The 25,495-nt window shown below is 58.9% G+C and overlaps 10 protein-coding genes across 10 annotated transcripts; 6 read left to right on the forward strand and 4 right to left on the reverse strand.

Annotated features, from left to right (window-relative positions):
• Positions 1 to 496: 496 nt before the first annotated feature.
• Positions 497 to 1,345, forward strand: SPBR_01968 (glutathione S-transferase; the record flags this gene model as incomplete). Its single annotated transcript, XM_040760277.1, has 1 exon — positions 497 to 1,345. The coding sequence occupies one exon, from the start codon at positions 497 to 499 to the stop codon at positions 1,343 to 1,345; it is 849 nt and encodes a 282-aa protein (XP_040619042.1).
• A 1,366-nt stretch (positions 1,346 to 2,711) lies between these two features.
• Positions 2,712 to 5,702, forward strand: SPBR_01289 (uncharacterized protein; the record flags this gene model as incomplete). The annotated part of the gene is made up of 1 exon (XM_040759600.1): positions 2,712 to 5,702. One exon carries the CDS (start codon positions 2,712 to 2,714, stop codon positions 5,700 to 5,702), a length of 2,991 nt encoding a protein of 996 aa, XP_040619043.1.
• A 913-nt stretch (positions 5,703 to 6,615) lies between these two features.
• On the forward strand, positions 6,616 to 7,236 carry SPBR_02053 (uncharacterized protein; the record flags this gene model as incomplete). The annotated part of the gene is made up of 1 exon (XM_040760362.1): positions 6,616 to 7,236. One exon carries the CDS (start codon positions 6,616 to 6,618, stop codon positions 7,234 to 7,236), a length of 621 nt encoding a protein of 206 aa, XP_040619044.1.
• Positions 7,237 to 8,795: 1,559 nt separating this feature from the next.
• On the reverse strand, positions 8,796 to 10,966 carry SPBR_01426 (NmrA-like protein; the record flags this gene model as incomplete). The annotated part of the gene is made up of 4 exons (XM_040759737.1): positions 8,796 to 9,104; positions 9,155 to 9,164; positions 9,297 to 10,195; positions 10,775 to 10,966. 4 exons carry the CDS (start codon positions 10,964 to 10,966, stop codon positions 8,796 to 8,798), a joined length of 1,410 nt encoding a protein of 469 aa, XP_040619045.1.
• Positions 10,967 to 12,316: 1,350 nt separating this feature from the next.
• Positions 12,317 to 13,090, reverse strand: SPBR_01991 (cellulose-growth-specific protein; the record flags this gene model as incomplete). The annotated part of the gene is made up of 1 exon (XM_040760300.1): positions 12,317 to 13,090. One exon carries the CDS (start codon positions 13,088 to 13,090, stop codon positions 12,317 to 12,319), a length of 774 nt encoding a protein of 257 aa, XP_040619046.1.
• A 1,418-nt stretch (positions 13,091 to 14,508) lies between these two features.
• On the reverse strand, positions 14,509 to 16,437 carry SPBR_01496 (uncharacterized protein; the record flags this gene model as incomplete). The annotated part of the gene is made up of 2 exons (XM_040759806.1): positions 14,509 to 15,510; positions 15,601 to 16,437. 2 exons carry the CDS (start codon positions 16,435 to 16,437, stop codon positions 14,509 to 14,511), a joined length of 1,839 nt encoding a protein of 612 aa, XP_040619047.1.
• Positions 16,438 to 17,834: 1,397 nt separating this feature from the next.
• Positions 17,835 to 19,631, forward strand: SPBR_01548 (uncharacterized protein; the record flags this gene model as incomplete). Its single annotated transcript, XM_040759858.1, has 1 exon — positions 17,835 to 19,631. One exon carries the CDS (start codon positions 17,835 to 17,837, stop codon positions 19,629 to 19,631), a length of 1,797 nt encoding a protein of 598 aa, XP_040619048.1.
• Positions 19,632 to 20,163: 532 nt separating this feature from the next.
• Positions 20,164 to 21,648, forward strand: SPBR_01661 (citrate synthase; the record flags this gene model as incomplete). The annotated part of the gene is made up of 1 exon (XM_040759971.1): positions 20,164 to 21,648. One exon carries the CDS (start codon positions 20,164 to 20,166, stop codon positions 21,646 to 21,648), a length of 1,485 nt encoding a protein of 494 aa, XP_040619049.1.
• Positions 21,649 to 22,509: 861 nt separating this feature from the next.
• On the forward strand, positions 22,510 to 23,914 carry SPBR_01702 (uncharacterized protein; the record flags this gene model as incomplete). Its single annotated transcript, XM_040760012.1, has 3 exons — positions 22,510 to 22,773; positions 22,872 to 23,149; positions 23,245 to 23,914. The coding sequence occupies 3 exons, from the start codon at positions 22,510 to 22,512 to the stop codon at positions 23,912 to 23,914; spliced, it is 1,212 nt and encodes a 403-aa protein (XP_040619050.1).
• Positions 23,915 to 24,205: 291 nt separating this feature from the next.
• SPBR_01894 (uncharacterized protein) lies at positions 24,206 to 25,198 on the reverse strand (the record flags this gene model as incomplete). Its single annotated transcript, XM_040760204.1, has 1 exon — positions 24,206 to 25,198. One exon carries the CDS (start codon positions 25,196 to 25,198, stop codon positions 24,206 to 24,208), a length of 993 nt encoding a protein of 330 aa, XP_040619051.1.
• Positions 25,199 to 25,495: the final 297 nt, after the last annotated feature.

Below are 25,495 nucleotides of genomic sequence, written 5' to 3' on the forward strand. Positions count from 1 at the left end.
AGACACCCGCCCACGGATCTGGAAATACAGGGGAAACAGCCTACAGCCGGCGGCCAGTAATTACATACGAATCCCCGCGGCCCGCACGCCCAGCCAAGAACGCCGTCCGTCGACCGACTTCAGCTGCATGACAGTCCGCGGGTCATATTAATTCCACAAAACGACTTGCTCAGCTCGTCAGCTCGCCAATTGTTGTGAGCGTTCAGCTCGGCGACAACCTATTCCTACCACCTTAAATTGACCCAGTCCCCTCTTCTTGGCACCCTCCACCTTTCTTCCCAGTTGCACACCACAACACAGACCTGTCCACCTCTCATATATCCCAATACGAGTATTGTCTCTTGCTTCACGCTCTGTCCTCACGCACACTCCTCTTCGTACATCCGCATTGGCCTGTCATCACGCTGCTCACAACAGTCTTCGCTACCCCTTCGCCTGCTGCGCTGCTTTTCAAGCTCCGTCCCCTCGCACACCTGCTCCGCCTCTCTCGTCCAAAATGTCTGCAGCTCCTGCTACCAAGCGCCAAAAGGCGTCCACGCCCGACGAACCTGCCCCCTACACCCTGATCTACTGGCCCGGCCTGCCAGGTCGCGCGGAGCACGTCCGCCTTGCCTTTGAAGAGGCCGGCGTCCCCTACGTCGACATCTCCAAGCAGGACGACGCCATTCCCCAGGTGCTGGCCCGGATCAGCCCCGACAACGCGGCCGCCGTCAGCGCTCCCAACCTGCCGCCGCTCGCACCGCCCATTCTCCAGCATGGCGATCTGACGATCAACCAGACGCCCAACATTCTGATGTACCTAGGCCCGCGCCTGGGGTTGGTGCCTGCGGCCGGGGACGACGACGACGGCAATGCCCTTTACCGGGTCAACGCCCTGGCCTTGACGGCACTCGACGGCTTCTCCAACGAGGTCCACGACTGCCACCACCCCATCTGCACGTCGCTGTACTACGAGGACCAGAAGGCCGAATCGGTCCGCAAGAGCAAGCTCTACGTGAAGAATCGCCTCCCCAAGTTCCTCGCCTACTTTGAGCGCGTCCTGCACCTCCAGGAAGACCGCAAGGCCGGCGGCCCCTGGCTCTGCGGCGCCGCCCTGACCTATGCCGACCTGGTCCTGTTCCAAAGCCTCGACGGCACCGCCCACCAGTTCCCCCGGGCCCTCCAGCACCTGCGCGATGCCGGTGACTACAAGCGCGTCTTTGCGCTGATCGACGCCGTGCGCGCGCGCCCCAACATTGCCGCCTACCTGGCGAGTGGCCGCCGCGCCAAGTATGGCGACGGCATCTACCGCTACTACAAGGAGCTGGATGTGCTGCCCGAGGACAGCGTCGATGAGAAGGAGTAGCCGTACAGCGTAGCAGGCAAAAAAGAAAATGGAAGCAAAAGAGAAAGAAAAAAAGTTGAACAAAAACGAACGCCGGCTAGAAAGGTAGATAGCTGAATGGGATGAATCCCCACGACCTCGTGAGCCATCGCGCAACGTTGATGATGCTGTCAGGTCAAGTTTTCATGCTGCGATATGAGAGCATGTATGGTGTGTGTTGCAATTACGTCGTGCCCTCTGGGCTCTGTAAAGTTCAGCGACAGCCACATAGTTCCGAGCCCCGGCGAAGCCTTAGGTAGTCCTGTTAATATTTGTATGGGACCGACGTGCCATGACTAACAGCGCTTCTCACGATTGACACGCCTTTGCTGGAGCTAGGCCACATTCGACAGCACCATTTCCCCTGCCATTCCATGTTTTCACAGAGCCTCGCTATCGCTGTCGCTCTTGCTGCTTTCGGGTGGGTCTGGTCAAAAACAAAATTCACCAATAGACGAGAGGGCAGGAGCGACCTGCAGACGGCCCAGGCAGGCGCAGCAGCTTTCCCCAAAATTTGGTAGGTCCTCAGTGGTCGAAAACGGGCATAACTGGATGTCGCTGGCAGTAGCAAAAAAAAAAAAAAAATCTAAAAAATCGCCATGCTGTCTTCTTTTAGGTCTTTTTGGCTTCATCCCTTTCCTCGACCCCGAACGCCCCATCCGACCACCGGCTGCGACAACACGCACATCCTCTGTTTCTCTCGTCAAGGCGATCCCCGACGTCGAGGCACCAATTGCCCATTTCGACCGGCGACCGGGCGCGTTTGAAGCCGCTGCGGCAAGGGAACACCAGCGAGAACCACAACAGAAAACCGCGAAAAAAGAAGCCGAAAACAAGAAATAGAGCAACATACACAAACCGCAATTTTCGCATCGCGACATTCTTCTCCTCTGAGCGCAACGACTCCAATCACACGCACGCACGCACGCTCGCTCGCTCGCCCAGCCTGCGCGCAATGTCAGCGCCCCTCGCGCGCCTCGCTTAGCTCCAGGCACCTCTCCAGCCGATTATCGTCGCTTCTTTTCTCTTCCCCCTTTTGCCCACGAACCGTCGACCATCACGGCCATCGACGCGTGCGAACCGCCACCGCGACATCACACCCCGTCTCACCTCCTACCTATTTTTGCATATTCTCTGGGACGACGATCGCGACGAGCTCGACGACACGATAGTGAACCCTCCGCCCTGCGGCTGGATGATTCGAGCCGACCTCACGTCCCCATCGGCCGTCATCCCGTAACGGGCTTACATCATCCCGTCTCCTCCGGCGGTAGCGGATCGCTCTTTGGACATCAGACAGACGAAGGCACGCTGTCCTTCGCTGTCGCCCAACCCCCCACTGCCCACGATGATGAACCTCAAGTCGCTGCTGAACTCGAACGAGGACGGCAGCGCGAATGCATCGAAGCAGCAGCAGCAGCAGCAGCAGCAGCAGCCACATCATCAACAGCACCCCCAACAGCACCCCCAACACCCACAACACCCACAACACCAGCAACCACCCTCTACGCCCGTCCAACCCGGCCCGTCGCCCGTCTTTCGCGACTACAGTGGCTCCGTCCACGCGTCGCCGCGCGGCCATCCTCTTTCCGAATACCAACACCGCATGCAACTTCAGCAGCAAACGCCCGGCAGCGGACCCGGAGGCCCCCCGACACCCTATGGCGCGCGGCCGGTGCCGCCGCCGCTGCAGCCCCTGACTAGCGGCGATCTGCGGTCCCCCGGGGGGCCCTCGCCGTACCGCCACACGCCCGGCGGCTCTGTCAGTGCCGGTCCTGGCGGCGGCTATCCTTTTCCACCGACCGGGTCGAGCCCCGTGCAACACCACCAGCCGTACCCGCCGGGATCAAATGTCTACGCTCCGCCACAGCAGCCGCAACAGCAGCAGCAGCAACGCGACAGCTATGGCGGGCCTTCGCCTTACCAGCAGCAACAGCAGCTGCCGCCCCAGACACCCCCAATCGGTCCACCCGGGAGCGCCTCGTCTGCCTTTCCGCCACACCAGCGCTCCCAATCAACACAGTCCACTCCTACACCGACATCCGCGCACAGCCAGCACGGGTCACTGCCCCCACAGCAGCAGCAGCAGCCGCAATCACAACAACAGCCGTACGGCGGCGCACCGTACGGCCAAGTCAGCCCCGTTTTGCAGCATCGTCAAGGCCCGCTGCATCCGTCGTCGCAGTCGCACCCTTACCAACAGTCGCCTTTTGACCCGACACGCCCCCCACAATCGTCTCAGCCTCCAACACCTCTAGGCCCACCTTTGTCTACGCAACAGCAGCAACAACATAGAACAACACCCGGGCCAAGCCCCTACCCTCTGCCGCAGCAGCAAACCCAACCGCCGTATATGCTGCAAAGCGACAAGCAGCTGCAGAAACAGCAGCTAAAGGAGCAAAAAGACTTGGAGAGACGGCAGCTCAAGGAACAAAAGGAACACCAAAAGCAACAGAAGCAGCAGCAAATGCACCAGCAGTTGCCGCAACACCAGCAGCACCACCAACGGTCACAACCAGCCAGCCCGCTTCAGCAGCGTGTCCCACCGCCATCTGCATCATCGATGCCCTCTCGTCCTTCCGTTGCTTCTGCTCCCCAACCTCCAGCCGGTGGTCCCGGCGGCTTCGGCCAGCCGGACCCATCAGCATCAGCTCACCGTCGATCCATGTCACGTAGCGATCGCGCAGCTAGCGTCAGCGTGAGTCCAAAGTCCCGCGTGCCTAGCCTGCCGAGCGGTTCGGCGGCGTCCTCCATGGCGCGGCCGACCTCGTCAGCGTCTGCGTCGGCATCGGCCACCGTCTCGGCAGCCATGGACATTGATAGTCAGAGCGGTGGTGGCCCGCCCGCCAAGCGGAAGATGGACGAGCGCGACCTGCACCCAGACGAGATCGACCGCAAGGACGTTCGTCGTCCGGCACCCTTCGAAGGCACTAATGGTACCGGCACCAGTGCCGCTGCACACCTGCAACGCCCCGACTCTCGTCATGACAGTCAGATGCCCACTACGACCTCCAAGTCGTCGACTCGCCCCACGACACCGGCAGCCCCCATCTCGGCCTCAGTGCCGCACAACCCGACACCCAAGCCGAAGAAACCTACCCGCTACACCGAGGTCCCCACGTGGGCCCGCAAGTATGATGGTGGTCCGCTGAAACGGGGCAACCTGATCGTCTTTAAGCCGGGCGAGGGCCATCGCCACGCTAATGGCAGCGATAAGAAGGAGGCTGCCGGCGGCTCGACGACGAGCGCTATGCATAGTAGACATACCTCGCGGCAAGGATCGCCCGAAGCCGGGCCTGCCACACAGGCGGCTCCTGAACCTGGTCCTGGTCCTGGTCCTGGTCCTGGAGTCGACGGACCTCCCGGCGGCGGCCCATCACCGGCGGACGCGCGCGCCGCTCTGCTCAGCCCCTGGGAGGAGTCGGTGACGGGCGACAAGCCGTACGAGGAGCTGTCGCGCAAGGTGGCCGACTTTTTGTTTGTGAACGTCGTCAGCAACCCCAACATGATTGAGATCCAGGGCCTCGGGGTCCAGTTTGAGATTGAGGCCAAGCTCGGCACGCTGATCAGCAAGGACACCAACCAGCGCATTGAGCTGCCCGTGGCCTCCGAATGCTTGTTGCAGGACACGGGCCGCGTCGCGTTTAAGAGCAGCATGACCGAGGTGCAGCACAAGGCCTTCAACGAGTTTCTCAACGGCCTCGTCGTCGAGACCGACGCGCGCAACCCGGCCAACGCCGGCCGCCCGCGCCCGCGCGTGCCCGTCGTCTACAAGCACCGCCGCGAGATTGACCGCTTCTTCGAGCTGCCCCTGGGCCTCCAGGAGCGGCTGCCCGCCTGCGTGCGCAACCTCCTGCCGCACCGCTACCCGGTCAAGGTCCGCGTCACCTACGACAAGAAGACCAACGACGTCCTGGCCAAGATCGTCAAGGCCCGCATCAGCGACCTCAACCTCTACTTCCCCGACGCGCCCCTCGACTGCCGGCTCAGCGTCAACCTCGAAATGCACTGGGACGGCGGCGTCGACGAGCTCGAGCAGCTGGCCGCCGCCACGACGCGCGAGCAGCCGCCCGACCGCGAAAAGGACCGCCTGTCGTACACGCAGAGCCACTACCAGATCGACCTCACGCAGGTCACGTACAAGGTGCAAGGGCCGCAGAAGATGGAGCGCGAAGAGAAGGAGCACGAGCTGGAGATTGAGCTGGCGCCGGGCATCCTGATCGACCAGGGCCGGCGGGCGCGCAACGGCGACGTGCACGCGTACCCGGAGCTGGTGGAGGGGCTGGTGGACAATGTGCGGATCCTAGCGCGGCGGGCCAAGGCGCTGTCGCTAGGGTGAGCGTCTGTCGTCCTTTTCTTGGTTCCTTTTTGGTTCTTTCTGGGGGTTGTTCTTGCGTTGGCTGTTTGTCATATATGGTATTGGTGTCTTGCTTCTTTTCATCTGGGACGGACGGAACGGTATGGGCGGACAGGAAACGTTACAATACACGGCGCCATGGGTGAACTACGGTATTCGGTCTCCGTTTTTATGCTTTCAACCTTTGTGTTTCTTCTTCTCGTCTCGTTTTGTCGCTTTTTTTTGAACTACACCTTCGAGAACAGATAGCGCGAGCATGGTCTACTTTCTTTTTGCGTTGGGTTCTTCTTGGTTCTTGGCCTAGTCACTGCGTAGGTTTTTTGTCTTCATACCTTGCCTTTATTTTATTCATATTTTAATCACAGGCTACTTCTTATTCCGTAAACTTCTTTCTATTTCAGTCGCGTGTTTATATTACTTTCCCAAAATAAGAGAATAAAATCGTAAGGACAGACGGTTTTGTATATTCTTATATGTAGTATATTTACTTAACGTATACCGTTTTATTAAACCTCCCTGTTCAGCCGCATTTTCTAAACCAAGCAATCTCAACAATTTTCCCTCTCTCACCGCTACCCGCGACCAAGCAACAACCATGTTCTCACTTTTCGATCGACTCTTTGCTTTCCTACGCAAAAGCCCCTTTCTATCTAAATGGCTTTCATTTCTCAAGTTTCCTCTACTCGGCCGCACCAAGGAGTTGGCGTTGACTCCCCATATGCGACAACTAAAAGAAGTCGCAGATGACGTTAACGCAAGGCATCCTATGGAGGACAAGTTCCGGCCAGCGTTCACAGAGAGCGACGGTCCCGTTTTTGCGACGATAATCACAAAGGGGATTTCGTATTACTTCACCCCGAACGTGTTTATTAAACGGCAACCACACGCAGACGAAATGGGAATGGACATATACGGAAACCCTGTCGTCATTCCCTACATTAACAATCGCCTCCGCAATGAAGCGGCTGCCTTGCAGTTCATCAGCGAGCACACGACGATCCCGGTCCCCAAGTTTTTGGGGCTCTGGGAAGAGCACGGCCTGGTGTATCTCAAGACCGCAATGGTGAAGGACGCCGTTGAGCTGCAACACGTGGACGAAGCACGCCTACCGACGGCGGTCGAGAAAGTGACGGCCCAGTTGGAGGCGGAGATCATCCCGCAGCTTCAACGACTACGCCGAAACTTTATTGGCAGCGCCAACCCTGAACTACCTGTGGTTGTGCCGCATTTGCTCTGGAAATGGAAAGACAAGCGGATTTGGCCGCGTGTGACCTCTGCAACGGATGAATTTGTTTTTATCCACTCGGACTTGGACCGTCAGAACATTCTCGTGGACCCCGTCACGTTTCGCATCGTGTGTATTCTCGACTGGGAGACGGCGGGCTTTTTCCCCCCAGACTGGGAACTACCGAAGTGGAAACTGGAGGGCCGCAGTCAGGACAAACATCGCGTGCAGTTGGAGGCTAGGAAGCACCAACGGGCCTTTTTTGGGGATGAGTTTGTTGACAACAAATGATTTTTATTTTTATTTTATTATTACGTCTGCACCAAAATGTGTTTCCTTTCACAAGCTGACATAAACGATATTGAAAGAAACGAGTTTCATTATGTTATGGCTGTCTTTGTTATTCAGTGGTTCACGCAACACTGGGCGGACGGTAATAATAAAAGGCCTCCCAGCTTGAGATATCGTGTTTATCGTTACAGATAAGTTAGCGAGTTATTCAAACGTTGCATAATGCATCGCAAATGAGAGCCTTACTTGGGGTCATGCTTAACGGGTGGAAGTTTGCCGCAGTCCTTGTGGTCGCACATTTTCCATGGATGAACCTGACAGTTCATGCAATCGTCATCAGAAGTTGTCGAAACAAACGACTGGCAGTGCATACAAGGTGCCACAGGCATGGTTGCGAGTCGATGTGTGAAATGCGATGTGTGAAATGTGGTGTGTGAAATGTGGTGTGTCTGGATTTGTTTTGTTTTGTTTTGTATGGTGTTGTATTGTTTTGTTGTGTCTGAGCTTTGTAGGTTTGGGATGGGCATCGTCGTGTTTATGTAGACGTCGTACGACAGACACACTTGCCTCGCAAAAGGGCCAGAAGTGCATCACTGCAGAAGACATCAAGACGCTTCTTTGTTCTTTCTCGTCCCCTTTTCTTTGCTTCACGACGTAGGCAGCAGCCATGCAATGCAACATGCATCTGCAGCTGTGACTGCACGACCCCCTCTCTGCTTCTCAAGATAGCAATCATGACACCCCCACGGAGTCATGTCCTGGACAATATCCTGCCTCTGAAGGTTGCCAACCTACGGAGTACACAGAGTATTGACTGTCACGGTGCACTGTCCCAGTTCACGATTGGTGTGCCAGGCTTTGATGGAGGTTCGTTGTCCGCCTAGGCCGGTGGGCGATGTGACCCCACCCAAAATTGCTAGTGTTAACGCCGTGAATTTCAACTGCATTTTGCCGCACAATATTATCGCCCCAACATTCCGACATGTACATGCGCGTGATGAACTGTGTAATGCAGCACCTCGCCCCATTACCACCCACATACGCGCAATGGCCGCCTTCTTCCCCATCCTGCAGGAAATCCTGCCCATGCTGATGCCTGGGTCGGTGCACATCACCAAAGCAGAGGAGCTGCAAGGGCCACCACGGGATGCCGTCCATGTGGAGGAGGAGGAGGAGGGCGACGAAGGCGAAGAAGCGTTTGACGGCGAAGACGAGGACGACGGTGAAGGAGACGAGAAGGCGGATACACGACACCGTCCGCGGAGTCTAGGCGAAAACGGTACCAAGCGTGACGCTGGAGACAAGGGAGAGGCTAGCGAACCAAAGGACGGCGAGCAGGAGAATGGCAACCCGGTACCGCCATCGGCGGCGGCGGCCACACAGCCAGGTCCGTCAAAACGCTGCCGTGCCCGCAAGGTCGTCGGCCGCCGCCCGCCCAACGGCGTGTCCCTGCGCGACGCCATCGTCCACAAAAGCGGCTCGCTGTGCGCGTCGGTGCTCACCGTCAAGCCGCAGTGCGCGACCGTGGTGTTCCACAACGGCGAGCAGGAGGCGATTGTCTACGCGGTGTCGGGAACGGCTGTGCTGGCCACGCTGCCAGACGACTTTGACGAGGACGACAACGACAACGACAACGACAACGACCACGAAGGAGAGTCGGCCACGTCAGCAAGAAAGCCGCCCCACACGACGACCATCAGCGCGGGCGACTTTGCGTTTATTCCGGCGTGGACGGAGCACCAGGTCCGGAACGAAGCGCTGGCCACGTCGAAAGCGGGGACCGACGACGCTCCGGCGACGCCGAGCGCCGATGTGGTGTGGGTGGTGGTGCGCAACGCGGGCGAGCCGACGGTGGTGCCTTTGAAAGGCTGGGGCGGCGAGCAGGCGGAGTAGAGACAAACCACGGGCTACATCTTACATCTACGCTACTGCAGAAAGGACACGGGAACACTTGTTTGATTTCAGCATATTTATTTCTATCGACACTATCGACAACTATCGCCTCGTGATGGGTGTCGTCGTGATCGTCTACCTGCTACGCAGGGCCGGCGGTGCCTCACTTCTTGAGCTTGGCCGCCAACGTCGCCTTGAAGTCCTCCTGCGGCAGCCCCAGCACAGTGTTGCCAAACGTGGGGCTGTTGGGGTCGGGCGCGTGGCCCACGCCGTCGGCATACTGCCACACGCTCAGCAGGTCCACAAACACCGAGAAGTCGCCGGCAGCCAGCTTTTCGGCGGCTTTTTTCTGGACCTCGGCCGAGTCGACGTGTGTGACGGTCCAGCCGTCGGCGCCGCCCGTCAGCTCCTGGACAGCGGCCAGGAGCTCGTTCTGTGTTGGGAGGAAAGAGGCAATGTGTAGGTACTGGTTGGCGGTCTTATCGTCGGCCGGGTTACCGCCGGCCTGTTGGAGCGTGGCGACGACGGCCTTGGCGATGAAGGGTAGGTTGGCGGCCTGGAAGCGTTCGTTACCCGAGTCGTAGATGGTGGCTGTGCGCTTCTCGGCGTCAATACCAAACATATGGCGGTCTAGGCCCCAGTCAAAGAAGTGGCCGTTGCTGATACCCGTCCAGGTCAACGATGGCTTGGCCTTGGACTTTTCCTCCAACAGATCGACGACCTTGGTCTTGCCGCCCAGAATGAGGCCAATGGGCTGGCCACGCGTCAGGCGCGTATTGATGCCAAACTCGGACGGGATAAAGCGGCGCACCGTGCTCTCAGGCGCCGCGGCGGCCTCGACCAGCGGCACTTGCTCGCCAACGACAAGCGAACCCAGCACGGAAACGACGGCGTCCTGGCCGGCAATGGCCTTGGACAGCGACTCGACCGACGTGTAGTCGACGGGCTTGACGGCGGCAACGCCCGCAGGCGGCGTGGCGGTGCTCCCCTCGCGCGTCAGGAGGGTGACGGTGAAGCCGCTGTTGACGAGCTCCGTGACAATGGGGACACCGAGGGCGCCCGTGCCCTACGTTACGTTTAGTGGGGGTGCGTCGACGATAGTAGACTATGGCTTCAACTTACTCCTGCAACGGCAACGTTCTTAATAGACATTGTATCTGCGGTTCCGAAAAGGTTCTTGAGACGAGTTAGGTTGGGTGGAGAAAACGTACGGGTCGACGCTTGGGTGAAGAGCGAGGTGAAGATGTTAATGTGGCGATGGCGAGGAGACGTGTGATGGCAAGGGAGAACGGACAAGATCTCCTTCTCTGGGCCGAGCTAGAGGAGGGGGCCCTCCGTTATATACAGCTTGGCCATGTATGCAAGGGGAGAGGACAGAGAGGACAGGTGAGGGGTAGGGGCAGCAATGGGCTGGCATGGGATGGCATGGGATGGCATGGGATGGTATGGGATGGTATGGGATGGCATGGGAGAAATGAGGTCAGCGGGATGTAGCACGAGCCGACAGCACGGCATTCTAGAGCTCCGCGCTTACGCAAGCTGCACAGGGAAGCTCCGGAGATGAGATGTAGCAAAGAAAAAAGAAAAGAAACGATCGCTGAAGAGCTGAAGACGACGGAACTGAACAACTGAGACCTGGACCTACTGTACTCTCAAGCCACGCCAGCGTTGCATTGGTCAGGAACAAGGGCACGCCTACCGCCGCAACGAGTCCCACTGCGGCGATCAAGACGAGTCGAACGTTGGGAAGTGTGCCGGGGCGTGGGCGTGGATCGCGAGGCACCTGTGCTCGCGCGTGCGTGGGACTAGCGTTGGGCGGCGCGGCCAGTTTCGCCATTTTGGCGCCGGTCTCGAAGACAAAAGACGAAAAGACGAAAAGACGAAAAGATGCCACGTTGGGCAGCCCAATGTCGGAGGCAAGGCTGGTAACAATGAGCGTTTGGCGTTTGCTTGTAGCGTACGGAGTAGAATGACGGAAGTGGAAATAGAAGGTCAAGGACATGGACACGCGGAAACCAGTGGAAACAGACAACCCGCAAAGGTGGCCCAGCAGTCAGCCAAAACACACAACAATATCCACACGGGACACGGGAAGACCGTGCTGGGCGCTGGCTCGACGGCTGGATATTGGTTTCACCGGAGAATTTCGAGTTGACTGGACAAAAAAAGGCAAAAGAGGCACAATTGCATAAATTACGGCTGTGGCATCCGTGGACAATTGACATCTCGACGACGTCTCTTTGCACGGCGACTGCTTTGCAATGCGTTGAAACATGTCCACTCATGAATTGGTGTCCGTCTGCAGCCACTCTGACAGCTCTCTTTGCGCCGTGCGGCATCCGTTCGGATGTCTTTTGTGGAGAAACGAACATGGCTGGGCAGCTGGCCAGACCATTGCTCAATGGCCTTCTCCAATATTTACCACCGGATGCATAAATGGTGACATACAGGGGACCAGCCCCTCCTTTTCATCTCCATCGGCACTTATCTGGCGATGCTTTTTACACCAAGGACATCATATATCCGTGGTCGCTGGCCTGTGGCGCTGCATGGAAATACGGACAAGGACTAGGCTTCGAGGCTGCGACCGCAAAATGCTTTCCAATTAAATTCCGCGCGTTAAACGGAGCGTCAGAAACGGGAATCTAATCAGATCACTGGCGTCGGCTGACAGAACGTCTTTGCATTTCCAAGTAAGCGCTGTGGCTCCTCCATCGAAGCCCTTTCAAAGTTTACCAATTCCTGCTGTGGCTGCGGTGTTTGCTTTGATCAGTGGGAATAACCATATTCCTCTGTCAGCGAGTGAGGCGCGGATCGGTCAGCAAGATGGGTGGCCCACTGATAAGGTGACGTTGAGGCGTAAATGTGTAGGCGTGTACGGCATACGCCGTACGGAGTGTTGTATTGAAGAATAAAGAACAAGGAATAAAACACGCGACCAACAATAAAGTATCAACATATATTGAAAACATGTCAATAAGAAATGAGATATGAGAACTAATGTCGTCCAACAATACGGAGGTATGTAATGCTTTACAAAACATCTCTGCATGAATCATTACAATCTATTACAATGCAATCCTTCAAGGCACGTATGTTTACTACTGTAACAACGCGTGAGTTGTATTGACGTTCTACTCTGGAAATGGGCTATGCAATATCGATACACCGGGACCTCCCCGTCAACCTACGCCTCAAACTCGCGCGCCTTCTTGGCACCCGTGCCCTTGAACACCGGCGGGCCGGGGATGGTGTACGTCTGCGGGATCGAGTGGTTGTCAATGGCCACCTGGATGTTGGGGTCCGTCTGCTTGCAGTAGCCGGGGATGGCCGCCTTGTACGACGCGTCGGGCACGGCGGTGCCGGAGCCGCCGACGACGATCTGGGCGCACTCGGCGTAGAACTGCGGCGTGTTGGCCTGGTGCAGGGCGATGAGCTCGTGGCGGATCAGGTAGTTGCCGGCGGCGAGGCCGGCCGGGATCGTGCTCGTCCAGTTCTTGTTGCCGCCGACGAGCTTGGCAATGTCCCAGCCCGAGGGCGTCTCCGTGTTCAGAAACACCTTGACGCCGTCGCCGTGGAAGCCGGCCTCGTCAATCTTGAACCAGCCGGCGCCCGAGCCGTCGCACGAGGCAAAGTCGCCGGCGCACTTGTACATCCACACGAGGATGGGGCCCTGCGAGTGCGTCCACTGGCCCCAGATGGCCGCGACCTTGTCGCCGGGCTGGACGGGCGCGCTGAGCTTGGCCGAGGTGCCGCCGTTGCAGCGCAGCTTGGCCGAGCTGGCCTGCATGATGGGGTTGTAGTCGGGCCACTGGCGCTGGATGACGCTGGGGGAGTTGCTGGGCGAGAAGCCCTGGTAGCCCGGGTAGTTGGTGCCGGCGATGACGTAGCTGGTGACGGCGCCGTGGGCAGCGGCGGAGCCGACGAGGAGAGCGGCCGCTCCCAGGACGGAGGACAGCATGGTGGAGGTGGTGGTGGCGGTGACAAGGACACAAGATATACAGTGGAAGGCGATGAGGCAGGGAGGAAGTGAAAACGAATGTGACTAGAAAGTGGTGGTGATAGTGCCGATGATGATGATGATGATGATGATGACGGTCGACGAGAAACAAAAGGCCAAGGAAATCACTGGTATATGTAGTCGCCTGCTCGCCTTCGACTGTGCCACTCTCTTCTCGTCCGTGTCCGTCTTGTGGCCTCGTCTCCCCAGGTTCCCCGGGTTTCTCACGCCAAGCGCATCTGCCGCCTCGAACCAGTGCGCAATTTATGCACTTGATTTACTTGACATTCAGTGTTCGCAGTGGCCAGCACTCTTCTCGCGACGGCGCGCCGGGCGAGCTATTTGCTACTGGCTGCGGTGTTTTGTTTTGATGGCCTCTTTATATTTATGTGCTCACGCACCGTGCTGTCCCGGGGCGCGTAAAGTTGCAATTTGGCAAAAAGGGAAGGGCTCGATATTGTCTTCCTTTGCAAATCTGGGGCGTGCAACCTTGCTAAAGACGACAAGAAACGCACGCGCCAGGTTGGGCGTCCATCCGTGGCGACTGCCTATCGTGATGCCCATTCCGTGATACCGAAGGAGCAAGCGTCCTGGGGGTGGCACGATAAGCATAATACGAAGAATGGAACATACGAGTAAGCATAAATGGATGATCAAAGTGGCGAAAATTGACAACCAAAATGGACGTCGATGCGGAAACGGATTGGCGCGCATCGCTGCCCATCTACCTCCAGATCTGCCCCGGAACGGGTCGTATAGCACCGAATCCACTCCCCCATATCAAGCCATTGTATTTTCGGCCCACGAGTGCCGTAGAAATTGCGGATTGGGGGAGGCGATGTTGAGTGTGCGGTGCACTGGGGCAATTTAGCCGGCGATGTATTGACTTCCTTTCCCAATGGGGCATCTGTGGGGGTGAGGCGGGTGAGTATATTAAAGAAGAAAGCAGGGAACACGACGAGAGAGAAATAGGGCCGAGACACAAGGAACGAAAGAGAGAGTACTCCGTTGTGGGTGAAAAGACGCACGTGGGCCACGATGTCTTCAAAAGAGGCGGCACAGTTCTGAAATGGACGTGATGGCCTCTTTGAAGGAAGGGTGTCATAGCAAAATTCAAGACCAAGTGCAGCATCCGTTGTTTGTCGACAGCGTTGAGGTTTTAATAAACATTGTCATCTACGTCACTTTGTTATTGCGTCAGTCAGATTCTTTTTCTTTTCTTTTTTTTTAAAAAAAAAAAGTAAAAGTATTTTATTTCTTACGAGAGTAAACAAAGGAAATGAAATAAAAAAGAAACAGCAAGCGACAAATGAAACGATAGCAAACCAATTTACTCACTGTTGTCCACAACGTATACATGGCGTCATGTCGATGTGACTCTACTGGGGCATAAACAGATCCGAGCTGTCCTGCAGCTCGGCCTGCGCCTGCATCTGCTGCTGCCGCGCCGCCTCGCGCTCCTGCTTGAGCTGCTCCCTCCACAGCCGGCGCGCCGACCAGAAGCCCCGCTGCGGCGACATGTCTTCGCGCACAAAGCCGTGCGCGTGCGGCACCTGGACCGTCATCGTGCGCGTGCCACCAGCGTCGTCTTCACCCACGTCCACCTCGACCACGTCGTCGTCGCTCAGCGGCACGTCGATGACGACGGCGGCTAGGCACGGGAAGTGGCCGCGGCGAACGGCCCGCAGCAGGCCCAGGACGGCCGGGCGGCAGGCGTAGGGCCCGAACCAGGCGTTCTGGTGGGGGCAGTGGAGGACGAGCTTGACGAGGCTCGCGGGCAGGGCGGCGGCGAGTGTGTCGGCGACGTAGGCGTCCGGGTCGTAGGCGGCCTCGTCCGGGTACTGGATGACGATGCCGTCGATGTCGTGTTCGAGGTGGTGGTCGGTGTCGGCGTCGATGTTGGTGAACACGACGGAAAGGCTGCTGTCGTCGCTCTCGCCCGCGGCCAAGAAGACGGAGCCGATGTAGACGTTCTGGAGGCGGGTGAACTGGGCCACGAGCGACATGATGCTCGGCGGCGTCGCCGTCCGTTGCCGGCGGGCCTCGGATCGTTCGCGGCGGCGCACGCTGAGCTCGTGCTGGAAGCGGGTGACCAGCCGCAGGTACTGCAGCGAGCCGGCCCAGGGCAGCAGGCGGGTCACGAGCTCGCGCGTCGTGTAGCAGCGCGTTTCGCTGTCGTCGACGGGCGTGGCGTTGTCGTTGTCGTTGTCGTCGCCGGCAGCAGGGGCGGCTGCTGCCAACGCTGCCATGTGCGGCGTCGTCCACCGGGGACCGCCACCCGGCACGTCGACGCTTACCTTGGTGAGATGTGGTCCGACGATGCGCAGAACGCGGTCCAGTGCACTGGGCGTCAGGCGCACGCCCCGTAGAAAGTACAAGGCCTTGAGGTGAGTTAGAGTAGGGGACGATGAAGACACAGACATAGGAAAAGAAGACTCACCTTGGCCTGGACCTTGATGTCTGTCGACCACCTGGTCGATGCCCGAGAGATACAGCTCTCTCAGGTTGGGGCAGCTGCGCAGAATCATCCCAGACGTGTCGAGGACGCCGCCGCCGTGGAAGGGATGGCTCTGGTCGAACAAGAGCGACGCGAGCCGGGGGAGCGACAGGCGGTTGTTGGCGTCGTCGTCGCCGTCAATGGCCGGAATCGATGCGGCGCCGCGAAGGCCCATCGTCAGCGCCGACAGGCCCGGCGTGCGCTGCAGCAGGCGCGTCAGAGGAACGCCCCAGCGCGCCACCCACGCTGGCAGGCGGTTGGATTCGGCGTCGGAGCCGGCATCTGTGCCGTCCATGTCGTCACTGCCATCCGTATCATCGCTGCTGCTGCTGCCATACTCGCTGTCGGCTGGCATCTGCACACTCGCCGGCATTTGCTCGTGTGCCAGGCGGTATACGTCTACGAGAGGATCCTCCTCGGCATTTTCAGACATCCCCACGTCATCGCCGCCACCTGCATCTGCACCTACACCTGATCCTGAACCAGCCAGAAAGCCCACGTCCAACACCAGCGTTCGCACCGCCCGGCCCAGTGCCGGCTGCGCCTGGAAGCGAGCCACCTCCTCCAGCAGGGCGGCCATGGTCGTCGGCTGCAGGTAGCCCATCGAGACGTCCAGCGCCGCACGGCGGACGAGCACCGGCAGCACAGCGCCGGCGTCCTCGGCAATCTCCTGCAGCGCCTGCCGCTGCGCCAGGTGCCCCTCCGTCGTCATGTCTACGTTGTCGTGGAAGCGGTCACTTTCTGGGAAAGCGTCCGCCATGATGGACAGGAGGAGCTCCTGCGGGATGCGGGCAAGGAGGCTGTCCGACATTTCGGCTGTCGGGCTGTCGGCTGTCGGACTTGTGGCTAGATGTGATGTTGTATCTGTTGTTTCCGTTGTTTTTGCTTGTTGTTGCTTTTCATGACATCGACATGAAACAGACCTCGACGCTCCATGGTAAGTCTACTTATACCCGTTGTCTACAGAGTGGACGGCTGTCATGTTCATCCAAAGACACTGTTTACGAGAAAATGAAAGACGTTTGATTCTGTCTTTGAGAAGAACAGAGTATGTCCAGCTCGCAATAACATTTATTTGCACGTTATGAACAAAAAGAGGGTTTTGTGCCTCACAGACAGCGTGAACATCGTTTCCATTTTGTTTTTTTTTTTTTGTTTTATTTTTGTTTCATTTTTTTATTCTGCCGATTACCCCCCCCCCCCAGGTCTTCCTCGTGCAAGCGGCTTGCACCGTACACATGTACTCACGTACGCACGTGCGGTTGTCGCCGTCGACTGAAACCGCAGATTGGCGAGACATTGTTGCACGAGAAATAAAATGAAAGAAACAAAGTGTCAGCGTCGTCAGTTCATCGCTTCGTTGCCATGTGTTGTCGTTTGTAATGTATCCAAAACACAACGTGCAGCTTGACGACAGGTCTTTGTTTTTCTTTTGAAATGAACAAGGGTAGCATGCAACCTGTTGGTGGACGTTGTACAAAACTACAGCCTAGAATAAAGAAGGAGGGGGGGGGATACAATAAAAAACGAAAAAGAAAAGAAAAGAACAAAGAAACGTGAACTTTGTACGTCGTACTCTGAACACAGCACATGGAACCAGCCGCCGTCGGGAAGATGCAGGAACAACGGGCGCCAAGGCCAAGGAGAGACTGGCGAACAACAGCATCCGAGTCGTAATCAAAGCAATACAGGAATACGGAATACGGAATACGGAACACGGAATACAGAATACAGAATACAGAATACAGGATACCGAAAAGGCTGGACAGAAAAAAGGCCAGCACACCACAACGCCCCGCGGATAGCTGCATTGGAGTTAGGTCCCTGCCATGTCCTCATTCCTAAACATGTCACAGCAGGAAACAGGAAGCCAGGCCAGCACTGCAAACTGGCCACCGCGTGCTCATCGTGACAGGATGTCCCCAGACGGACCTGGACCCAAAAATAAATCATCTCACAGACGCTGCGGTTCCTCGAGACACCGCACGCCGCAGAGACACTTCGTAGCGGCCGGCAGACGAGGCCGGGCGTCTCCACCTGGCAGGTTGTGTCCCGTTGTGTAGACATTTAATATGACATCCTCCTCATGTCATCGCCCCCCTTTTGTTGTTACAACCTGCACCGTCTCTTCAGCCATCATGCCTCCCCCCTCCCCCACACTCACCACTCTCTTACATACCACTGCCGTCCAACATACCCGTACCGACAATGGCTTCGCCGTGCAGAGAATCCCGGGAACGGTACCCGTCTCTCCACTTGTCCGCGATCCCCGAAGAAGAAGCGCCACCATCGCCGGATTCTCACAAGACGGCACCACTTTCACCGCCGCTGCCATCACCCCTTCCACCACCACCAATACCGCCTCCATGGGACCGGACTTGCGATGCCAGATTTTCGCGCAGTGGAGGAGCCACGGTCGACCAGACCGACTCATGGCAGCAGGCCGTCTCGCAGGTGTACAGCATCTTTGGCCGCGGAAGCCCACAGCAAACGGCAGAGGATGCATCGCCATCGCTCCTTCGTCTCCCGGCGGCCGTCCGCCTTCGCCTCTACCAGCACCTCGTGTCTGCCCCATCCGCCGACCGTCCCATCTGCCTCAACCCCCAAGTGTTTACGCGTGCCGTCTGGCCCCGTGAGAGTTTTGACAGTCTTGCCACGGCCCTCGCGCCGCTCCAAGGTGCACTCCACGCCTCCTTTGCCCTCCGCGCCGAGGTCGTCGCCGCATTTTGGCACGGCCGCCGCGTCCACGTCGTCTTCTCCCCTTACGTCCGCCCGGCCGTCTGCCCCCTGGCCACGCTTTTCCTGCAGCGGTATGTCGGCGTCATGGGTCGGTCGCCGGCCCTCACGCTCGAGCTGGACTGCACCCGGCTCGGGTACGGCATGCACCCGGCCGCGGCAGGACTGCAGCCCGGGCTGTTGAGCATGGGCGCGCTGGTCGAGGGATTTGTCGAGGGCATCATATCGACAAGCATGTTTCCTCTGCGGCAGCTGGTTGTGCTGTGCCGCCGCTACTACGGGAACCGACCAGCAAGCACCACAGCAGGCGACGTGCCGTACGTCGGCCCCGAGGTGGAGCACGTCGCCGCGCAGCTGGCCCGTCTGGCCGGGCGGGTGGTGTCGGCGCGGCTGGTTGGGTTCTCGCCGGCGTTTACAACAACGATGCTGGCCATCCTGAGCGGGACGGGGACATACGAATCGTCCTCCCAGATCGACATCCACAAGCAATCACCGTCCGACGCATATCCGTTGCTGCCCGGCCATCATGCTTACGTCGACGGCGGTCGGAGCCTGGGCCGAATCTGCTTGTCAGCGACACAGCCGGCTCTGTCGCCACCGATCGGTGCACAGGCCAACCTCGGCCACGACGACGATGCCAAGACAGCGACGTCTTCGACGCGTGGCAGTCAAACGACCTCGCCGTCTCCATCGTCGTCCTCGACATCCTTGTCCCTTTCATCGTCGTCGTCGTCGCTGGCGTCCACAACGCGTACGTCGGCCGTCGCACCGCGCAAGCTAACTGTGCCGTCCCTCACGCGCGCGCTCAACGTGGGCACCCGCCTGGCCGTCGTCCCGCGTCTGGCCCCGCCCGTCGCGTCGAGCATCCAGCGCGGCAGCCGCAACAGGAGTCGGCCGCGGCCGCCGCTCGTGGCCTTGTTGGGCCTCTGTGGGACACATCCGCGCAGCTTTGTCGGGGAGCGTCTGGCGGCCGCGGGTCTGGCCGTCGGCGTGGTTGGATCGCCTCTGCAGTTGGAGGGGGATCGTGTCGATGTCGTCGACGTCGTCGATATCATTGACGAAAAGATGGTTGGGACAATGGACGTCTGTGCTGAGGAGTCGGGTCACTTGTCTCGGCTGGAACAAGAGTCAGGTCACCGATTATGGGCAGGCACCATGAGCATCATTGGCAGAGGCCGACAGGAGAGGCAGGGCCGGCAAGACCGGCAGGACCGGTCGCGGCGACGGCTGCAGAAGAAACGGCATCTTGACGCGCCGCTCGTTTGGTAGTGCAGCGAGAACAGTGTAGGCGAAGCAGTCGATACCTGAATTCATGCCATTCCTTTGTCTCGCTACGCGGCACGTGTCAGCTGAAACAGCTGGTGTGCTCGTGAAGGAAGGAACAATGGTTGTAACGACGGATCGGGAAGCGACGTTGTGCGTGGCAGTTTCGAGGTCCATTGCGAAATTCGGCACGTGCACCGAACCATTAGGCTGACGTCATCCCAGTCTGGCGCTTCCAGCCGTGCGCCTACTCCACAGCGGTTCAAACATGTGCTAGTGCAGCTTATCCCCAGCGCCGAGCAATGGCCCAGTCTTCTCTTCTTAACCGAGGTCGAGCCGCGGCCGGTCTTCTTGCATTCCTAGCCAAAGCTTAAACCATTCCTCGTCGGGTTTGTCGTCGTATTGGCTTTTTGTACATAAACAGGCGGCATCTTTGCGAGGGGACCCTCTTTGAATTAAAAAATCCAACAATCCCTCTCGACTACAACCACCCACCCCCCCCCCCCCCCCCCCCCCCCCCAAAACCCGCCTCGCAAGCATGGTCGCCGTCGCCAAAGGACCGCGTCAGTCGCTGACGGTGGTCGACAACCGCACCAACCAGGTCTATGAGATCCCCATCAAGAACAACACGGTGCTCGCCACCGACATCAAGAAGGTCCGGGCCCCCGCGCAGCCTGGCGACCGCGAGGAGGACGAGACACCCCAGGGCCTGCGCGTGCTGGACCCGGGCTACATGAACACGGCCGTCGTGCAGAGCCGCATCACGTTCATCAACGGCCAGGAGGGCGTGCTGCGGTACCGCGGCTACCCGATCGAGCAGGTCGTGGCCCGCAGCAACTTCCTCGAGACGGCCTTCTTGCTCATCTACGGCGAGCTGCCGACGGCGGCGCAGTACAGCGGCTGGCGCGACGAGGTCATGCACCACACGTACGTGCACACCGACATTGAGGGCATGCTCAAGTCGTTCCGCTACGACTCGCACCCCATGTCGATGCTGACGGCCACCTTTGCGAGCCTCGGCGCCTTCGCGCCCGAGGCCAACCCGTCGCTGCAGGGCCAGAAGCTCTACACGCGCGCCGCCAGCGGCGACATGGACGCGCTGCGCACGCTCGACAAGCAAATCATCCGCATCATCGGCAAGGCGCCCACCCTCGCGGCCGCCGCCTACCGCATGCGCCAGGGCCGCCCCTTCAACCGCCCCGGCAGCGCCCAGGACCTGTCGTACACGGGCAACTTCCTCTACATGCTGGACAACCTGTCGGGCGGCGACACCTACCGCCCGCACCCGGTGCTGGCCAAGGCGCTCGACGCGCTCTTCATCCTGCACGCCGACCACGAAATCAACTGCAGCACCGCCACCGTCCTGCAGGTCGGCAGCTCCCTGGTCGACCCCTACAGCGCCGTCGCCGCCGGCTGCGCCGCGCTCTACGGCCCCAGCCACGGCGGCGCGTCCGAGAGCGCGATCCGCATGCTGATGGAGATCGGGTCGCCCGACAAGGTGCCGGCGTTTATGCAGGCCGTCGAGCGCCGCGAGCGCGTGCTGGTCGGGTTCGGCCACCGCGTGTACAAGAACGTCGACCCGCGCTCCGTCGCCATCCGCAAGCTCGCCGAGGAGGTGTTTGCCGTCACCGGCCGCAACCAGCTCATCGACACGGCCATTGCGCTGGCCGACCACGCCGCCAAGAGCGAGTTCATGCGCAGCCGCAGCCTCTACCCCAACGTCGACTTTTACTCGGGCCTCATCTACCAGGCCATGGGCTTCCCGCTCGACTTCTACCCCGTGCTGTTTGCCGTGCCGCGGTGCGTCGGCTGGCTGGCGCACTGGCGGCAGATGATGCTGGACCCCAAGGGCGTCAAGATCTGGCGGCCGCGGCAGGTGTACGTGGGCGAGGCGGCGCGGGACTACGCCGCGCTCGAGGCGCGCCAGGAAAAGAAGGACGCGACGGTGTTTGATGCGCCGGTCAAGGTGGCGCACGGAGGCGACAGCAAGCGGAACCAGCTGGCCATGCACAGCAAGCTGTGATGTTACAGGAGGTGACACCGGGCAATTGTGTAAATGGACGCGACGGCCGGCATGGCGTGATAGAAGATACCCGAAGACTGTATGAATAAATAGACGGGTGAGTCCCAGCAGCCTGAATGAAAGCGTTTTTTGGTCGTTCGTACGTTGTACAACACGTGTACGCTGTATTGCGTGCAGAGTATGTTCTTCTTGCGCTCTAAGATACCATCTGTACGTTGCCACTCCTTTTAATGGAATACGGAATACGGGACTGGCGAGCAAACGCACTGACCAACAAGTCGTTTGCCGTCTTGAGAAAATAAGCTTGAAGCTGCACCGCCCCCGGTTCGTTGCCGCTGCTCGTCCGTCCGTCCTTTTCTGGTCGCATTGCATTTTTTCCATTTCTCATTTCCCGTTGCCAATCTCTCCTCTGCGCCCTTCTTTTGACAACCCGTTCGCGCAGTCTGTTTCAGGCCCTGTTGGCAGCCCTTGTCGATCGCTCTCTTTTCTCTGGCCGGTACTCTGCGTTGTGCCCCTGTAAGGCAGGACGGCGAGAAGTGGCACCAATCCTGGACGAGACGGGCAAGGCGTTCTAGCAGTGCACATCTGCCCCCCTATGGTGATCTTTGCCGGAAATGGCAAACGAGGACAGCCCTGTACGTGTAAATACGGGTAGACAAACTGAACGTCAGAAGAGCCACGATGGGATACCAAGTACAATAGAGGAGTACGTCGAAATAAAGTAGAGTATGGAAAAGGTGCACAGTGACATTTTCTTTTCCTTTTCTTGTGCTGTTGGCGACTGTGATTTGATTTTGATTTTGATTTTGATTTTGTGCTTTGTATTTTCAATTTCGCATCGTTTCGAGCAGGATCGCGGCCATGGCCAATATGCAATACCAACAGCCAGCGCCCTACCAGGCCTCTCAGGGGTTTTTGCCACTGGAACCGGTCGCGCCCAGCAACAAGGACGTTTCGCACAAAATCGTCAGCGGCCGCAAGTGGTTCTTCGCCAAGGCCGCGCTCGAAGGCCTCAGCATTGTCACGGGCATTGTCGTGTCGGCTGTCAGTGGCGCTGTGGTTGTGGCCCAGATGCCGTACCCCGACCTCAATGGCTATCTCGATGCCGGACTGTCGTTTCCACCGGTGAGTCTCCACGACGTTTGACGACGTTTGGCGACGTTCAAAACATATGGAGTACAACAGGACAGTATAACAGGACAGCATCGTACTGACCGACCAAGGGCATCCTTGCCATTCTATGGCCCGTCGCCGAGCTCGTCACGCTCGTGGTCCGACGCAACCGCGGCATCCACCCCGGCGCGCATGTCGGCATGCACCTGGTGATCTGGCTGACAGGCACAGTGGCCGGTGGACTGATCGCGTCCGAATACGCGTTCGATTCCATCTTCACCTACTGGCCGATGTCGGACTATAGGCTGTCCGTGGCCGAGAAGACAAAAGGATACGCCCATTACGTGACCATGGAATTGGTCCTGTGCATCTGCCTCTGGCCTCTCGTGTATGTTGAGGTCGGCCGGTCTGCCGTGTTATTTTATGACTATTATTACTATTCTTACGATTCTTACTTGGGACAACGAACAACTAACCTGACAGCGTCGTCAACATGATTCTTTTCGTCCGCGCCTGCATTGAATGCCATCGTCGCAACATGCGCCGCGCCCTGCACCGGGCCAACAAAAGGGCCATGCTGATCGCCGCGCAAGCCGCCTGGGCCACCGGTCAAGCCCCTGGCCAAGTGCCGTACCAGACGGCGGCACCGGCTCCAGCTCCAGCGCCGGCCCCGGGCCCGCCCCCGATGAACGCGTACCAACAATACCCCATGGCGGAGCTCGACAAGACGGGCACGCCAAAACCACAGGCATCGACTCTCAGCAACGTCTCGCCGGTGCAGTCTCCGTTCCAGTCCCAACACCCGCCCACGGCAGCTGAACTGGCACAACCCCAACCACACCCGGCGCATCTGATCCACGAGATTGGCGGTGGCGCTGCACAATACCCCGAGATGCCAGCAGCATCACATGCACCAGCGCCAGCGCGGGTCGAGATGCCAGCAGACGGCCACCATGAAGAAGTGCCAGCGGTTCCGGCGCCAGAGCATCATCATCAACAACAGCAACGACAACAAACAGAACCATACACACCCGTGACTGAAACACAGCAAGTCGCACGAGATGGAGATGCGGAATCAGCCCGTGGTCAAAGGTCAGGGCCGCCTCAGTACGTCATGATTGGAGGCACCAAGGTTCGATACTATGAGTTCTAGCTGCAGACCATGCGCGTGGAGCAAGAATGCCGGCGCTGCACCTCCTTTTCTTTTTTTTTTTTAATGTACAATTTGTCTATTCCCGCGCAGCAAGATGCGTACGTTGCCGTCGAGTTCCCTAGTACCTTTTTAATGTTGGATAATCATAATAGTCATAATACTCTACAAATAGCAAAACGTGTGGTAAATACCAGCTACCAACATATACAAGACTCGCGCATCGTCGCCCTGCACGACGCATTTCCAGTTCTAGTTCTTCTTCTGGTTCTTGCTCTTGTTCTCGTTCTAGTTCTACATCTTGGCCTGGTCCTTTTTTGCCCGTGCCGGCCGCGCCCGCATGATGCTCTGCTGTGTCATGGAGGCGACCATCTGCCCGGACACGTCGAAAAAGCGCCCCTCGCTGTAGGTCCGGCCCTCGCCGGCCCGGGAGGTCTGCCGCTCGCGCAGGACCCAGTCCTCGACACGGACCTGGCCAGTGAAGAAGCGCGCGGCAAAGTCGAGGCTCGAGCAGGCGCCGACGTCGTCAAACCACAGGTTGCCGTGGCAGAGCGGCAGGAACGACAGGCCGCCGTCCATGAGGAAGACGAGGGCGGCAAAGTTCTCGGCGGGCGTCGCGAGCGCGTCCAGCCCGCGCGACCAGTCGGCCGAGAGGCGCGCCGTCAGCGGCAGCGTGTGCTGCGTAGTCTGCGCGGTCTTGACGACGCCGTTGAGGTTCTGCGCGGCGACGCCGTTGGTGCAGTTCCGCGTCTCGAAGAAGGCCGCGTTGGAGGCAAAGGTCTGCCGGAACATGGCGGCCTGGGCGTCTGTGGCCACGCGCCGCACCATGGCGTCGTCGTCGGCCCCGGCGTGCAGGCCCATCACGGGACAGTCCTCGGGGTGCGCCCACTGGCCCCAGGTCGGCGCCGAGTATTCCATGACGGACGGCTCGTGGGCGTGGAAGTCGACGGTGGCCTCGAGGCAGTTGCGGAACTGGCCGTTGTCGAGTTTCTGGCGGATCTCCACGCGGCGCGTCGCAAACGACCGGCTCTGGCGCGTCGACGTCACCCGCGCATAGAGCTTGCGGTCGGTCGCGGCCGGGCCCAAGTAGTGGCCGAGCATGGAGTAGGGCGCAAAGCCGGCGTTGTCGGGCACGGTGGCAAAGGCGGCCCGCATGGCGGTGGAGAGGGCGCAGCCTCCGTAGGCAATTGGGGCGGCATTGCCGAGGCGGACGGGATTGATCTTGGAGACGAACTCGTTGGGGCCAAGGGCCTCGATGGAGACGAGGTCACGCAAGGTCGGAGCCATGGTGATGGTCGAATTTCGGAAATGGGGAAGTGGCGCGATGTTTGTCTTGCAATTGTACTACAAGAGCACGGGGAAGGACAGAAATACAGGGTTCTGACAGACGGCGGTCGGTTGCTTTTCAAGAACGGGATCTGAGCCTCGGCACGTCGTCGTTGGATCCACACCTCTACTTACACTGTGTGAGTGTGTCTAGTAATCCTGTGATGCTGACACGGTCTCCGCTTTCAATGATGCGCAGTCCCAATGCTGACGAGCTGCTTCAGTTGCACATCTGACACGCAGCTCCCAGGAGGCTGG

Source organism: Sporothrix brasiliensis (assembly GCF_000820605.1).
Source record: "Sporothrix brasiliensis 5110 chromosome Unknown Cont18, whole genome shotgun sequence".
Taxonomy (NCBI): Eukaryota; Fungi; Ascomycota; class Sordariomycetes; order Ophiostomatales; family Ophiostomataceae; genus Sporothrix; species Sporothrix brasiliensis.